Here is an 18107-nt window from a genome sequence, read left to right on the forward strand (position 1 = left end):
TATGTAGATACATTGTATCAGTAGTTGTGACAGCTTATAAAATGAATTAAGAATTTTCATATAATACAAAGTTAGTTTCCACAATATAATTCTCACGATGTTCGTCAGTAAGACGCACAAAAAACATTTTCAATGGTTATAACAGCACAGTGATCTTTCTAGTTAATTAGGAATGCTGTTAATGCATTATCATATATCGCACACACATATCACAAAAAGCACCGCAACGTTCTGTGTCTCGAATAGAAATGAAGACCGTTCGTCACTCGTGAAAGCGCAATTTTACCAATGCGCTTGCGTCGATCGAATGTAGAAAAGCGAAATATTTTCATACATTTTCGCGGAAAAAAGGTAATTGGTTCATGCAAATAATGTTTATCTGAGGATTATTGATATAGATACTAGCCAAATATCCAACAAAACTATAATTTGCATAATTACAGTAGCTACTAGAGATACTCTATTGTAATTTTTCGCATAAATTCAGTATTTTATTTAAATACATACGAATTGCGAATTATAAATTACAGTCAAACATACGGAACCTATGAGGTAACTTGTAGAAAGAAATTCGGCACAAACACATTATGACACTTGCATTGAGATGGGAAGATTGTCCGGTAAACAGTTACTATACAATTAATCGGAGTTTGTTACTTTGTATCGGATTATGGCCGTATCAAAAATCTACTTTTAGATATATCGCCATAGCGTTTACAACAATAATGCTTATATCGAGTGTGGTATTACAGGTACAATAATTTTTTATATGTTATTAATTTTTCGAGCACTACTTAACATAAAAATTAGTAAAGCGAGGTACTAAAAGATATTAATGCATAATTATTCTCATTAAAAAAAATACTTTCTTTGTGTTAAATTATAACAAAATTCTAATATATTTAATAATATTTAGACAAAAGTTATTTATAATCTTTATTATGAATAAATTTTTTTAGGCTATTTTCATCAAAATAATTATATTAGTTTACAATACTTTGAACAAATAAAATTTTGTATAGATTTTTGATTTAATTATAAATAAATAAATGCCGCAAGCCAAATTTTATGAGCACATCATTTACGAAATAATTGAGATTTATTGTGAAAAAGTAGCAACATTTTTTTATAAAAAAGGTTGACATTGTCTTGAAATTCTAATTAGAAGTCATGAATTAGAAGTCATGTATTATACATTTTCTATACAATTTTTTATTATTTTAACCTTCATTAGTCATATAAAATACCAGATTTTTCTGAGGTTGCTTTTTGTTTATAACGATAAAATTATGTCTATTTAAAACTTCTAATTTGGCTATCGACATATAGTATAATTTGTATCATGGTAGATTTCGATAAATATACATATATATATTAGGTGTTGGAATTAATTCGTAGCGTTTTACAAGTGATGGGAAGTACTTTCATTAATGTATTTTTTAATGCTCATGTGAAATAAATAACATTCTTTCTTTTAAAAACGCTACGAATTAATTCCAACACCTAATATATATATATATGCAATATATGTATATAGTATATACACAAGTCTCATTTTAATTACCATCTCGAATATTTCGGAAAAATGCATTTAAAAAAAAATATTATGTACAAAAACTATATCTGTATTAACCTTAACTAAAAATTATAATATATATATACATATATATATGACTTCATTGTTACAGATGGAAAATTTCATACCTTTATTATTAGAAAACCCGTGTCCTTAAACCTTTCATAGCATGGATAAAAAATAAGATATTAAAATTTTTGTATGTACTTTGTAAGAAATAAATACATTCATGGTTTTTGATCAGAATATTAAGATAATATGTGTCTTTAAAAAAAGATGCAAATAATATAAAAAAGCTATTTTTAGCATACCATATCTCAAATATTTCGGAAACTTGACATATTGATGAAATTTGACTTGCAACATCATTTTTAGCATCCAAAAATTTATAAGAAATATCTTTGGTTGAAGTAATTAAGAAAAATCATTTTCTTGTTAATTAATAAGTTATTGTTACAGTAAAAGTCGAAACAATATATCAAAGACTGTCATTTTTAGTTAGCGACTTTCATCACAGCAGAATACAATGTAGATATTCTTCTACATGTCCTCGCATACAGCATTTCATGGTTAATTTATATATTAAAATATAGTATTGTCTGCCTAAACATAAGACAGGTAAAAGTATTGGAAATCAAACTTATAATGAAACTTAAGAAAAAGAAAATAATAATTATCAATTTTATTTAAGATTTTTTCGGAAAGAAATAGTAATTAACATTTATTTTATGAACACAGATGCGGGATATTATGAAACGAATACTTTGTAATTGGAATGAATTAAATAATTTGCAAGAAATTAAAATAATAAAAGAATATGCAGATATTGGAAGATTCATCACATTAATTGCAACATGTAAGCAACATTTTGTATATTTATTTCGTACTCTAGATTTCACCTTAATTCAGATTTTAATTGTTTAATTACAGTGTTTATCTATGTATCCTTTTTTTTGTTCATTTTTATACAGTTTCTATCAAACTTTTTACTTAATACCACATCTGATAAAAATATATCCCATCGACAGTTCCCAATCCTAATTGAATGTTTTATAGATCAACAAAAATATTTTTTCCAAATTTTATTTATTATTTGTTTTGTTGCTGTATTCGGTTTCACTGTGGTGATAGCTACTGAAACGATTAATATGTCTTGCACATATCATGCGTGCGGTTTATTTGAAATAGCTAGGTAAAGCAAAGTTATATTTTTTAAGAAATTAAATTAATTTTAACGGTATTTACGGTACACAAAAACGTATTGCACTTACATTATCAATTGCAGCTATCGCATAGAACAAACATTGTTCGAAAATGCGATACAAAGTATTGCATCTTCTTCCGAACAAAGTTCGATAATGTATCAAGGGATAATCAATGGATTCAATATGTATAGAAAAGCAATCGAGTTCGTAATTATGATATGTACAATTAGAAATTTTTTTTTTTTGTGCATTGTGATTTCTCTTTGAATCTTCTAATCCATCTATGTACTTGATTCCATAGACTTTGAAATTTTATAAAAAGTATAAATTATTGGCACATGTAACTGACAAATATAAGTTGGATAAATCAATACATATAATAAAAGTAGTTATTTGTAGTCTTTTATATGAATATATTTTCTTTATGCATATTTAAGATTTACTATTATTTAGATTTATTGAAATGTTGAAAAGAAAGTTTATATGGGAGTATTCATTGTTATTGCCATTAGGAGTATTATCATTGAGCATTAATCTTTATCGCGTGAGTAATAATGTGCATTTATTATTATTACATATTTCGTGTATGTATAAGAAAGACCGAAGTCAGTTGAATGTAGGGGTAAGTAGAATAATCGAGGTTACATTAAAAACAAAAGATGCAAGAACAAACATGGGTAAATGTATCTGAGCACGCACCAGCGACTACTGCTGAGTGTGCTGTAACATCTTGTTGCGAATATCTATGATAGAAGTTATGCCACAATTTTTAAAAATCGTACACCTAAATAAATATTTTTATTCTTGAAGTTTTTGTTTGACTATCGTATATGATTGTCTGAGACAGAGAGATATTTGATTCCTATTTAGATAATAAGTATAGTTCTTACTTAATAAAGTCCAATAGATTTTTTTTTGTGTCTCTGTTATCGTATATTGTTAATGTTTTTGAAAAATGAACGGATGGGAATAGTAGACTAACCACAGCATGGAACTGTATGACTTATTTAGTGACGACTCTTATAATAGTATAGTACTTACTCAAAGTTTTATTTCTTTAAAGAGATTTTCCTCAGTAGTAAATGTTATAAGTTAATTTCCTAAATGTTAGTTTCCTCATGTCCAATCTCGAAAACTAGGCTTATTCAACGTGTTTTTGCACGAAATGAACAAATTTTGTGAAAAAAAATATTGTTTGTCCTGCGAAGCGAATGTTTGTGTTTAAAATATATTTTTATAGAAGTTTTATTAATATGTAGCCAAAGATGTAGTTTAAAATACATTAATCTTTATTTTAATAATTTTAGTCGAATTACCCCGGTCGCAGGGCTAGTTGAATCAGATGGAATGCATTAGAAAAATGCATTTTTTTCATATTAGTTATCAGTTTCCTCTTATTATTAAAATATTATTAGATAGATCAAATGTAGTAACTAGTGTAGAATTCATTTTTTCGATAAATTTTGTCTCTTAATTTTATCTGTAAAAATTCGAAACTAAAAAATGAGTCTATTAGTCCCGGTCTCCCCTACCTTGATTAAACATTTTATCTGTATTTCTTCCCTGTGAAAGAAAATTAATTATTTTTGTGCTGTAGCTTTCTCACTTGATAACATCCAAGAAATATTACGAAATGATGGTTAGTTTTCTGTTTGTCTCTGGCCATTTTTGGCACATGTTTTTCTGTAACTATTTGGGACAAGAAGTGATCGATCATAGCAGCGATATTTTTCATAGAATGTGCGTAACATATATCAACTTTTAATTGATTACATCAGTATGATTTTAGAAATTCTTTTATTATCTAGAGCTGTTTGTTTTGTCTATATGAGAATATTAAATATAAGTAAAACGAACATTTTATCACGCGACTATAGTAAAGAATGAAAAACAAATTAATCTATAATGTATCAGGGTTTTTTTAGTTATGATTTTCTAATAATAAACTTGTAGATACAACGTGCAATGGTATGTAACTCCATTAAGAACGCAGAAATTATTACTGCTTATAATGCAAAGAAGTATGCGACACTGTACAATTGTTTTTACTGGTTTATTCATTCCATCGCTTGAGGGATTTGCCACGGTAAAATTTTGGCACTAATAATAATTCTTTATTTCCACTTCAAATATACTATAATACATTCTATATTTTAGCTTATAAGCATGTCAATTTCATATTTTGCGGTGATTTTTTCCCTGTTTTAATTATCTGTATAAATTAAAAAAGGGAGTTTAAAACTTCAAGATGTCAAAGATGGACAAATAGTTCTAGTACTTAGATCATAATATATTTTATATGATATATTAGATCATAATATATTTTATATGATATATTTTATCTAGAAATGTAATAGTACAAATGCAATTAATCTACTATCTTAAGTTGTCTTCATTTCTATGTATAAAAATAGACTATTAGGTATGGAAATAAGTTTCCGCCCTTTCTTAATGAAAAAGATGTATTTATTTAAACAAAACAAAATAAGTTCATTCAAAGTATGCTTCATCGAACTTTCTCTCACCTTTCAGGTAATAAATGGATTCCTCGAAAGAAGAAATCTAGAATCAGATTTCGCTTTCTTTTGAAGCGATCCATTCATCAAGCCATTTTTGGATAATATAATTTATAATAATTGAATCGATCTCCAGAAAGAGCTGATTGCATGGACTGGAACAAATAGAAATTTGAAAGAACAATGTCCAGTGAATACGGCGGATGGGGTAGAATTTCTTACTTCACTCCTTCCAAGTATTGCTTGGTCTGTTTTGCAACGTGTGGTCTAGCGTTGTCATGTAAGAATTAGCTTGTCATGCCTATTGTCCCATTCCGGTCGTTTTTCTTTCAAAGTTTGTTTCAAACGTATCAATTGTAGTCGATAACGATCGCCAGTGATGGTTTCGGACGGTTTCAGCAGCTCATAATATACAACACCTCTTTGATCCCATCAGATGCACAACATAATCTTCGAAGCCGTTTTGATGTTGATGGACCTGATTTACCTGGCATCACCCATGCTTTCGGGTGTTTAAGGTTATCGTAGTAGATCCATTTTTCATCGCCAGTCACGATACGATCGTGCAGAAAATCTTTTTTTGTTATCGTTGAAGCAGCATCTCGCACGTGACCAAAAGTCTTTCCATATCTCTCTCACTTTCAATTTGTATGGCACCCAATTTTCTTCCATTCCCATTGCGTGTAGACGTTTTCCAACAGTGGATCTATCAATATTTAATTGTTTGGACAACTCATTGAGCGATCGACATGGATCTTCTTCGAGTGACGCTTGCAATTCTGCATCTTCAAATTTTTTCGGAGCACCTTCGCGTTTTTTATCACGCACGTCGAAATCACTATTGTCGAATCGCTGAAACCATTCTTTACAAATAGTATTCGATGGAGCATGCTTGTAAATATCTACGAGCAAACGATGCGTTTCCGCAACACTTTTCTTTAAAATAAAGTAATGGAATAAAACTTCCCGTAAATATTGATTTTTTTGGAATAAATTCCGACATTTTCAACGCAAAAAAGTTACTCTTGTTTACGCTTCGAACAAATGTCAACTACTAGGCTCAAAACACACACCTTTTAAATATACAATATACATATATTGCCGTTTTATCAAACACACAAGCAGTGTTAACATCTTTCTACAATGGGCGGAAACTTATTCTTATACCCAATAAAAATATAATATTGAATTATCGATAGCACTTCTCAATTTTTCTCTTTCGAATATGACAGTTACATCAAATCTCAATTTCTATTATACTTACAGTAATATTATATTTTTTTATTATTACAAGGAACACTAACTATCGCTTTATACAGAAGTAAGGAAATGAAGACATATGGCGACAGCATATAAATGTAAAGCGTCTGCGTCAAAAAATATAAAGAAAATTGTGCACATTATTATTCCTATCATATCTCATTGCCACCAGCGAGAACGAATTATTTATATATAATTTACTAAACTATTTCCTTCCATTATTCTATGATATACAATGACAATAAAATAGTCTCTTTTATAAATTCCTGATAGTACCTGTTCTATTTCTTTTGTAAAGATTATATTTAATATTATCTATAGTCCGCAGCGTTTTATAAAAAGAAAAATATTACACGGTATCTACAGACATTAGTAAAAATGAGAATTTACATATAAGTCATCGGCAGAACAGTATCTCAAGTGTCGTGCAAATATGGTCTTTGCTGGAAGTCGTTACTATAAAATCAATCGAATACTGTTAACGTGCATTGGTCTATGGCCATATTATACACAACGTGCGAAATACGCTTATTGCATATTTTTATTTCTCCTTCTTTTATTTAATATTTTTTGTCAGGTTTGTCATCGATCCGAGTTTGATATTTGTTCATAGCTACTTATTTATTCCTGTTTTCATAATTTTAATTATTTTGTGATTAATAATTTGCTATCATAAAACTTATAACGTAGATATTATTTTTTATTTCACTACTTGCCAATAATCTTTTTTTAGAAATACAATATAAGTTTTTATGAATTTGAGAATTCATATTATTATTTTTATAATATTTATTAATTTAGAATAAAATTATCTCAAAATTTTAGAATTTATTTGTATCAAATATAATATTAGATATTGGATTGTTATACAATTATTATTATGTACATTATGCAAATATTTATACAAATTTTGTGCGTGAACGGTATATATATATGTATATATATATTATATATATATATATATATAATTCTAGTTATCATCGTTTATAACTAAGGAATATAGCGTAAATCTTCTTTTAAATGTTTTACCATACAATATACCTACAATATATTTTACATTTAAATATCTTATTATGCTTATTAATGGCAATAAAGTAAGTTTATAAACAATATCGATTTCTATAATTACAATCGAATTATATAACAGTGTAATACATTTTAAAAAATTAGATAGCTTTTTCTTGTGTGTAATTAAGATATATCAATATAATTTACTATTTTGTTCTAGGTGAAAGAGCTTATAGAACAAATGCGGTATGATTGGAATTCCTTAAAAAAGAAAGAGGAATTTAAAATCATACAAAATCGCACTAATATTGGAAGATTTTGTACAATCATTATGTTAAGTGAGTAATAGAAATATCTTGCAAAACATTCTCAATCGTAGTGCTATCATGAAATTAAAATTAAAATAAGAATTACAATATCGTATTATTACAGTATGGACATACACAATACTCTTTCTCTTTATATTAATGTTTTTTTCGCCAAATATTCTTAACGTCGTGATGCCGTTAAACAAATCGCGGAAATTACGACAGCTTCCGGATTCGATGGAATTTTTTATTGATAAGGAGAAATATATCGAATTGTTAACATCGTATTTTTTTCTAATACTCACTATCTTTATTACCATCACAGTAACCATAGAAACATTCTTACAAATGTGTATACATCATACATGTGCAATGTTTCAAATCACTAGGTAATGAATTCTTAAATGCTAACAAAGGAATTATAAATATATTAATTCAATATCATAACAATTCAATTTTTTATAGTTATAGAATCGAATGTATTTTAAACAGAAACCAGACGAAATCGTTAGTTTCTCAAGAAAAATTCAATAATCATAAAAACATTGTGGAGGCTGTCAATAGTCATCGAAACGCTATCGAGTTAGTATAAAATTTGCAATTTGTAAAACTTTATCCAACATTTTTCAACAGTTTATATTGTATATTAATAATGATTAATTATTCAAGATTTATCGATTCCGTCAAATCTACTTTCTCAGTTGCCCATGTTTTTGGCAGTTCATTGGGTGTGATATTGTTAAGTATCAATTTATATCTTGTGAGTTTGTAAAATTTCTAATTGTGATCATTAATGATGTAATAGTGTTACATAACAATTTTTAAGAAATTGTAAGTTTCAGCTTTGCAAGTATCTTATGGCAAAAGATATTTACAGTATGAGTATATCATTCTTATATATTGTTACTCAGTTTTGCTACATGTTTTTTTTTAACTACATGGGTCAACAAGTAATAGATTATAGCAACAATATATTTAAAAAAACGTGAGTATAGAAAAAATAGAAGATTTCACTTAAATATATCTAAAATTTATGTAATCATAAAAAACAAATTAATTTAATATAAATTTATGGCATCATATATATATATATATATATATATATATAGATATAACACTCGATGGTACGCGACTCCATTAAACACGCAAAAATGCCTCATAATAATAACGTATCGAAGTATGAAGACTTACACATTGACGATCCGTTTTGGACTATTTGTGCCATCTTTGGAAGGTTTTGCTTCGGTAAATTGTACAACTTACATATTGAGGAATGTAAAAAATGTTATACTTTTATACATGCTATATTGCAGCTTATCAGCAGGTCATTATCATACTTTATGGTACTTTATTCTTTACGCTGATAATAATCACAGAATATAACAATACTCAACAATTGTGACCGATAAATACTTTCGTGAAGAAAGTGTGCGTCATGTTAAATAGAACATCTCTGTACCATCAGGAACTTTGAATCTATTATATATCTATTTACACTCGAATATTTATATCTTAAATTAGAAATGTAAGCTAATATATTTCTTTAAATAATTAAAATAAACAGCTCTTTAACTTTACTATACGACATGATTTATTTTATTCGCTCGTATTAAAATCACAATCGCAATATAAGATTTTAAACGATAACCGTTTGAAGTAAAAAAATAAAATATATACATTTTACTGTTGTTAGGGGAGAATGAGAAAACACTTCAAACACTTACGGGAAAAATTAAATAAAGTTGACAATTATTTATTAATTAATAGAAGTCTTTATCTTCTCAAAAAATTCTCCAGCTATTTGACTTTAAACTACAATGATTAAGATTTATTTATATTATTAATGTAAACTATAGTTTTAAATAAAAAATAAAACCTTTGTTGTTTGGAATTACTCGCCATCACACGAAATTATGTCAAATTGGTTTAATTTTTTTATTTAAAATTATGATTTATATTAATAATGTATAAGTGTTAATTATTGTAATTTAAAGCTAATATCTTTTAAATAAAGATATTTATAATTGATAATAATCGTCAGTTTTATTTAACTTTTCCCTTAGGTTTCATAATTCCCCCATCCTCTCCCCCATTAAAATCTTCGAAAACATATTTATCTTAAACGGCATGTTGTTCTATACTCATGTACTATAATGTAATCCGATATACGCTACTAAACGTATATCGGACTACATTAGGTGCGAGAAATGAAAGATTATTACTATTGTAATATACTATAACAGTATCATTTGTGTTTATCTGGTATTCGCAAATTCCCTATTGTTTCCTATTATATTAATTATACAGATTAAAGTATGCCGCGATTATTTGGAAGATTATGCATATAATTGTCTTATGTTTTAAATATATTTTGCAATGTAAAAGAGTATTCTCGTTTTGTATTTTAGAAACTCATAACCTCATCATTAACCTCAACTGTTTTGTTTTGTAAAGTCTTATTACAAATTATGATTTTAATATTGATAAGCGTAGATGTTTGGCTTCTTTGACATTGTGTTACCACGAGATACGTCTTATCTAAACTGCGAATGTAATATCTCTATTCAACGAGCAGTTTCTAACTAGAAGCACTATCGGCATTGCTTATAAGTACGAAGAACGCGTGCAACTCGTCGCGCACAAATCTTCTCGAGTGCGCGCCAAGGCAGAAATTAGCGAGTCCCGCATTATATTTCACAGCTGTCAACTAGTACGACTGCTTTGTCTAATATATTTGATTCACGCAATTCTGATTGGTATTTGTAAAAATAAAATTTAATTTTTTTGTAGTTCTAATTCTATTCGAAACATATTTGCACGTATAAATATTTGAATTAAGATTTAAAAATTAAATAAAAAATTACAACAGAAAGTAAAAAATTACTTTTTGTATACATAAATATGTTGTTAAATAAAAAGTCATTTTATAAAAATTATTATTAATAATATTCGGTTTGATTATAATAACAATAACTTGTTATGTTAATATATTTTTTTAAGTCAATTGTATGTACATTAAACATAAAAATTATGAATATAAAATTGATAACATTTAATAAAAATTTTGAATTTTAATAAAAATTTGAAGACATTATGTTACAAATATGTATAAAAAAAATATATCTTTATCTATTACCATCTTAGCCTTCTTTTTCACAAATAGATATCAAGAAAACTATCATTATTCAATTGTTATTATCGAAAATTATGTGTGAATAATGGGATGGGAGAAAGACTATCTTTCTTTTGATCTCCGTAATTCTTCGAGAAATCTACGATCTCTTAGTGCATTCTCTGCTGGTCTCGTTAAATACGCTCTCTTCCACCGAAAACCTCCTTCGTCTTATCCTCTGTGTAACAAATGTGCGGTAGTACTGTGAAGAATAGAACTGTCGGACGTGGAGCGTACATAATGCGTCAAGATTCTCAAGTTTAGTGTTCGATAGGGATATTAATTAATGATATCCAAGTCGCAAATTGCCATACGTGTAACAAATGTGCGGTAATACTGTGAAGAGTAGAACTATCAAACATGGAGCGTTCATAATATGTCAAAATTCTCAAGTTTAATATTTGATAGGGATATTTAAAAAAAAATGCAGTTACATTGCAATAAAGAAAATATTTGATTTAATTTTTAATTACTCGAATTTCTCATCATTTTGACTTATTGTATCATTTGATACGTTAAAAAAGGGAAAAGGAAACGAGATCCCAAAAGAGCTGTTGCTTCAAAAGTCATCCCCTCGTCAACATGGCGTTGTAACGTACGGCATTATCGCAAGTATAACACTTTTTCTTCCCCGCGGCAGTTTCCCAAGATAAGCGAATCCCTTTCTAGGAAAATTCCTTTGTTACCTCACGTCGACTGGCCTAGGAGAGCAAACTATCGTACAGGGCTCCGACAAAAGTGGAGCGTGTACAATATAAAGGCGTGTCGAAACTTGTTACTCGCGCGAGTGCTTCCGTGACTATCTGCCGAGCTGTGCAGTCTTCTACCAAGTTGCCTTTACAAGTGGCGCAAAAGCACGCGAGAGCTTCTCACAATCGAGTTTATAACGTGTCCCCCCTAATATAGCCGCGTAACCACGGCCGATGATTACGTCCAAGTTTTGTTTTCCTCTCGAGTAATTGCATGAAAGAAATTCATAAATGCTATGATTAAACACTTTTCTATATATATAGTAACAAAGCTATCAACAATTCATAAATTTAACAGAAAGAAAAGTTTTGCGAAGAAAATACAATAATATTGTCACGATATATCTAATACTTAATAATTTGATAGTAATTATATTCAGGATAAATTTAAACATTTTAATTATCATAAAGCAGTTGCCTTTGAAAAATGTTTGACTTTAAATGATACATATTTCATAATGTATAATTAAAATTTTACCAAATTCAGTATTTTATCACTGATTGTGAGGAAAATGATTTAATTATAGCAACAAGACATATATGGCTATATTTTGATAAAATCAAACAGAATTTCTAGTTATTATGATAAAATTAACTATTTTATAACTAGAACATGTTAGACTTAATTATATGGGTTTGATTACTTTTCTCAATTGATTTTACAAAACTTTTCTAGTTGCAAGAGGTTCCTCGAAAGCAGTACATGAAAATAACACGATGGACCAATATTTACCATCTCTAAAATTGGATTTAAAGGCGAAAATAAATGAGAGATGTATTTCGACAGTTCTGTTTTTAATTTCTGGAAGTTACATATACAAAATGTATTAATATACAGAAATATTATCAAAAACATCTTAATATGTGTGTGAAATTATGTGCTCGCAACGATTAAACTTGATTATCAAGTACCGATCAATAAATTTTTGTATATTTAACAGGAAAGAATTAATCATGTTCATCTGATATTTAATTTCTAGAAGAATTCTGATTTGTCAGTTTTTGAACAGACATACTAATTCTGACTTCATCAAATTTCCAATTAATGCAACCAGATATTTTTTTTTAATGATATGATAGATTAAAATAGACAGAATTGATAAGAGAATTTTCAAAATTTTATTTTCTATAATGGATGGCTAATAAATCAGATTTTGTTCTAATGATATTCAGAAATGCTTAAATATTCAATTGCTGAAATAATCAATTTAAAAAAAAATACATCACATTATTTAATCAATAAACGCGAAAAATCAAGGTAGAACAGAAAGAAATAAATGAGAATGAATAAAATCAAAACAAAGATGACGAAGCACGAATTATTACATTTTAGATTTAGTTTCTTTTTTTACCATACTAGTATACGCTCTTATTCTCCCCAATATAATTCTATTAAAGTTGCAGAACTTCTGTAAGTGACGCGATTGCAAGGCCAAACAGTGACCCATGCTTAAGGTCACATTTACGAGACTTTATGTTATCAAACTTATGTAGCTGATTTTAGTACATGCAACAGAGAGAACGGAGTTGCAACGAAACTGCATCCAATTCAAATATTGTCGGTTTTATTTTGACCGCCTCTTTAATTGTACCCAATATTATTTTTACAAATTGTTATACAAAATCATTTGGCATAGTTTTTCTCAATTTTTGAATGAGATAACGTTAAACAAACAAGTAGACGGATATGTGAAATATTTAATTACAATTTTTCTACTATATTTTTCTTTCTCTTTCATGCGATAAATTTTAAAACATCTTCGACGTATAATTTAATAATTCACAGAAAAGTATAAAATTATTGGAGAATTACGTTGTCGGGCTCAGACTTAGAGAATTTCGTCTGAAATGTCGGAAACATTTCAGTTTCCCTACAAAACGATTTCAGAGATCGCATCAACACCTGTGATCCATCCGCGTAGCGCGTGTCCGACCGTAACTCTATTATCCTTTAAAGAGCCCTCTTCGAACAATTGACTTTGCTCCTCACAATGCTTTTCGCTTGAGTTGCCTCGGCACATTTCCGTTTATGGTAGCCATCCTCGAAACGACGATATATAATCATAACTTCCAAGTTCTTCAAGAATAATATCGGCTATACAATTTTTTGTAGAATATATTCATACAATAATTTAAAAATAAATAACTATATGTATTCGTTTTTATGTACAAAGAAAGAGGAAATTATCACGTATTGCGATGGTGCTCGACAACCGACGTTCTCTTCTCGGCATAGGAAGATGAACGAGCAACAATTTACAGGGCCATGATATTACGTTTCGCACCGAAATGCCCGCAGCCTATTGGCCATTGTACGCAAAGAGATACACAAAGATAAGGAGATCTTATACAGAACTGACAACGCGTCTTGCAAGGCGGTGAGAACGGAGTGTGAGATTAGGAGGGACGGAACGCCCGACATACCGCTGAGCTAGTGGAAAATAGCGTGACGCCTAGCAGCCGGGCTTCTTGTCTGGCTTTATTTCAACCGACGACTCCACCCCCGGTATCAACGAGATGGGGATCGAATCGGAGAGCCGTGAAATAACAGTCCTGCGACGCGAAAACGTTTTTTACAAATCCACCTCAGAACAATTTTCTCTGCTATAACAAATAGAATATTTTTGCAAGATTATATCGAATATGATGCTACAATTACGGAAAGAATATATGAAAATAAGATTAGTCTTTTTGTACAAATTTCTTTAAATCCTCTGAAATTTTTACATCACACAGAATTTTTAGGCATTAAATCGATGAAAAATCTAGTCAAAACAACCTTAAAGTCTTTTTGTATATAAGGTGTGCAGTAGTTTTCAAATTATGTACGTTCTAAGAAAAGTAATCTTTTACGAATTTATTATTGCAGAAATGAATAAATGAAAGAAAGGAACGTGTAATACTTGTCTGTAGTACTAATCGTCGGCAGGGTTTTAAAGTCATTCGACACGCTACATTTTAAGAACCTGAATTGAAGCGGCAATGGTGTGGATAATCAAAGATTTGCGTGTAAAATACCAACAGTTCATCAGATCCATGCACTACGGCACGCATGTTCATGAATTCAAGAAGAGTATGTCTGGATTGCATCGCGTGCGATAGCACATGCTACTATGCGAATATCAATACGACTACGCGATGTATGTGTGCGCGTGTGTAACGTTTTCATTAAAACTTGCTACCCTTATTAGTAACTATGCTGTAAATAGTACACAACATGTTGCCACAAGCAGAAACTGCAATAAAAGAAAATAAAAGAAAAAGAAGAAAAAGAGTAACAGATAAGTAAATACAAAGAGAAAGATAAAAATGAAAAAGGCAGTCAGAGCTAGAAAAAAGGTAAAATAAACGAAACTATACATCCAAGACGATATATGTATACATATATATCTTATTTTCTGAGAGTAAAGATACGAATGAAATATTTAAACGTAAAATTAGATAATGCTGTGACATGTTTTTCGAAGATATTTTCAAAATTGTCTAATTTTACATTTTAATTCTTACAGACATATATTATAATGTACATATATCAAATTTGTAAACATTATCCGTTCAAATTACTTAATTTTATCGATATCATCTAAGATCTAATGTACATAATAATGTATATATTAGAAAAATTTGTTAGTCAGAATTTTGAAGAAAATTAATTAACTAACTAGTATGAATTACTTATTAAAATGTACATAAATTGAATTTTAAAAAAATTTTTTTATATGACTTCAGTAAAATCAGGTCTGAAGGGGTTAATATTTTATGATAGATGAGACTTAGTAATGTTATTTAAGTTAAGCATTCGCTTTTTGATAAATTCTCTTGATAAGAATTGTATAAGTAGTGTTATCAAGATAAATGAGTCAATCAGCCATACTTGACGAATTAAAAATAATAGCGTAACACATATAATAGTCAATAATATTTTCTTCAAAGTTAATGACTTTATAAACGAGAGGAATATGTTGACATATAGGTAAATCGCACACAAATTTTATTTCCTTCGTAAAAAGGTTTTGTTTATATATATATATATGTGTGTGTGTATATACATCTTTACCGATTTTATCATTTTACATTAATATTTCCAGATACTACAACTGCAGAAAAAATATTAAATTAGATACGTTTGATAAAACATAAAATCATTATCATTAATCTATTTAATTACATTACATAAATGATGTGATAGCCAAATTGTAAATTTGGTAGAAAATCTAAGGTGTAATCTGAAGTTGACAAGAAGTATTTAGTCCCAAAGTATAATCAACGCGAAAATGTATCGCTTACGAACTTCCCACGATACTTCCTATCGCAACGTGCATCATAAATGTCAATTAGCGGCACAATACCTCGCAAACATGAGAACAACGCCAATTTACCTGCTTTTATGCTCCACACGTCATTATCTTCACGTTTCTGCGTTAGAGCGTTTTCAGATTCTCCTAATTATAAAGTATCTACCGAATATTTAACGAATATATGACTATTATTTTGTGAAAAGAATTTTTTTTTGTTTTTATTAACGTAATAATATTTCAATCATAATAGCAGTTAAGAAAACTTTAAATATATTTTGTGATATTAACGATACTAGAAAGAAGTTTTGTTTCGTAATTTTTGCAAAATAAAAAAATACGAATGATAAGCAGGTAGAAAAAAATTTTTTATTCTTCCATGACACACGATGCAAAACCGCTAACAATCGCTTCTCTCCATTTTGCGGCTAATATCACTCAGCTTTCACATCGCGTCATGTTTCTGCCGCATATCTGTCCTCATATCGATGACAATTTAACAGAATTATTACCAATGAATGATCTATTATATAACACCAAGAAATATTATTATTATTATTTCAAGCATATATTATTTCACATTTCATGACATTTAAGTTATTAAAATAATAAATTCAATTTTAGCATTGAATTTATAAACATTAAAAATTATCGATCAAATAGTAATATAATTTTGTTGTTAAAAAATTTGTATTGTATGTGATACATTTATGATATTAATATATTTTATATGTGAACTATAAAGGATTTTATTTATTTTTCTTTCAAATATTACTATTTCAGATTACTGATATAACTTTACAAAACACTAGTTAGTGCTATCTAGTGAATAGTGCAATCCATGTATTTACATCACGTAGATGATGCAAATCGAGTTTCTGTACGATGAATAGAACTGCAATGCCGCAAATCTTAGACGCAACACATACTCACATATACAAATATTCTCCTCATCTTCATTTCCGTCTATTCAAACTCTATTCAAACACTATTCCGTTGAATTTTGCCAACGGATAATGATTATATTTATTTGAAATTTATATTATGTATTATATATTTATTATTTATTTTGCTCTTTTCGATTTTTGCCATATTTTTTTATAATTATCAAAGATTGAATTATATCGCGCTGTTACACAATGTAAATTTAAAAGCAATTATTAAGTTATTTCTCTTCAATATATAATTTTCAATATATTAAAAAATTTTATTAGAAAATTTTGCTGAAAGAAAACAAATTATTTATCTAATAATTGATCAATAATTGTCCTAAACGAGGAAGTTATGTCATGAATGGCTCTGTGCAAAGAATGTTTCTTTACAAAATTTTATTTATAGTTACAAATTTGACCGGGAAACATTTAAAAATCGTATTGCTCAATTACTGTATTTTATTTTTAGGTTATTTAATAGCTACAAAAATATTTGTTTGTATTTTTGTTCATGGTAAATAAATAATATATAAAAACATTTGAAAACATTTTGGAAATATCTAAGGACATTTTTACGTGTTATTTTTATTACAGTCACGTATAATAATTTGCAGTGTAAAATTATTATAAAAATGTTTTCTTATCTTTGATAAATCTAAAATGTATAAAGAAAGTTACAACTTTGCAAACTCTTATTGTATTAACTTGTACTACTGAATCGACACCAAATGTAAGTCGATACTGCATGTTATAATCAAAAATTTTTAAATATGTATTATATGTATATACATATATATATTATATATATATATATATATATATACATATACATATTATAAAATACATGCTTAAAGTTTTTACATTTATATAAGACTATTAAAAACTAATATACATGTATATACATATATAGATGTGAAAATATATCGCAGTAATATTTTATTTCATAATTTATAATGCCTGGCCATATGCTATATGGCTATAATGAGAACGAAAGGGTTAATGAACGCATATTTATTATAAGAATCTTTATTATAAGAAGATTATATGAGAAGATAACGGATATGTGTATGTATGTGTGCATGTGCG

At 28.2% G+C, this 18107-nt stretch overlaps 2 protein-coding genes across 3 annotated transcripts; both read left to right on the forward strand.

The window, feature by feature from the left end:
* Positions 1 to 262: 262 nt before the first annotated feature.
* Positions 263 to 6698, forward strand: LOC147910247 (uncharacterized). Its single transcript, XM_087404281.1, has 10 exons — positions 263 to 351; positions 531 to 752; positions 2075 to 2194; positions 2315 to 2432; positions 2507 to 2768; positions 2862 to 2984; positions 3235 to 3325; positions 4379 to 4521; positions 4735 to 4867; positions 4939 to 6698. Exons 2-10 carry the CDS (start codon positions 588 to 590, stop codon positions 4987 to 4989), a joined length of 1206 nt encoding a protein of 401 aa, XP_087260407.1. The 5' UTR covers positions 263 to 351; positions 531 to 587; the 3' UTR covers positions 4990 to 6698.
* On the forward strand, positions 2349 to 15111 carry LOC105150023 (uncharacterized). Of its 2 annotated transcripts, none has more exons than XM_087404343.1 (8): positions 2349 to 2432; positions 7786 to 7903; positions 7998 to 8262; positions 8339 to 8455; positions 8543 to 8633; positions 8710 to 8858; positions 8983 to 9118; positions 9195 to 15111. In XM_087404343.1, exons 2-8 carry the CDS (start codon positions 7807 to 7809, stop codon positions 9273 to 9275), a joined length of 936 nt encoding a protein of 311 aa, XP_087260469.1. In that variant the 5' UTR covers positions 2349 to 2432; positions 7786 to 7806; the 3' UTR covers positions 9276 to 15111. The 2 variants fall into 2 exon arrangements, with proteins under 2 accessions (XP_087260469.1, XP_087260468.1); XM_087404342.1 differs by lacking the exon at positions 2349 to 2432 and adding an exon at positions 6896 to 7134.
* The last annotated feature ends 2996 nt before the right edge of the window (positions 15112 to 18107 follow it).

This window comes from Acromyrmex echinatior, chromosome 3, assembly GCF_024713525.1.
Source record: "Acromyrmex echinatior isolate Ae372 chromosome 3, ASM2471352v2, whole genome shotgun sequence".
In the NCBI taxonomy this organism is placed as follows: Eukaryota; Metazoa; Arthropoda; class Insecta; order Hymenoptera; family Formicidae; genus Acromyrmex; species Acromyrmex echinatior.

Excerpts from the sequence above, each read along its gene's own strand:
- LOC147910247 (XM_087404281.1), top strand. The coding sequence starts at position 588 with ATGACACTTGCATTGAGATGGGAAGATTGTCCGGTAAACAGTTACTAT. Across the intron at positions 753-2,074 it reads TATCGAGTGTGGTATTACAG|TTAGCGACTTTCATCACAGC; the intron begins GTACAATAATTT and ends TGTCATTTTTAG. Across the intron at positions 3,326-4,378 it reads TGAGCATTAATCTTTATCGC|CTTTCTCACTTGATAACATC; the intron begins GTGAGTAATAAT and ends TTTGTGCTGTAG.
- LOC105150023 (XM_087404342.1), top strand. The coding sequence starts at position 6,991 with ATGGTCTTTGCTGGAAGTCGTTACTATAAAATCAATCGAATACTGTTA. Across the intron at positions 8,634-8,709 it reads TAAGTATCAATTTATATCTT|TTTCAGCTTTGCAAGTATCT; the intron begins GTGAGTTTGTAA and ends AGAAATTGTAAG. Across the intron at positions 8,859-8,982 it reads AACAATATATTTAAAAAAAC|ATATAACACTCGATGGTACG; the intron begins GTGAGTATAGAA and ends ATATATATATAG.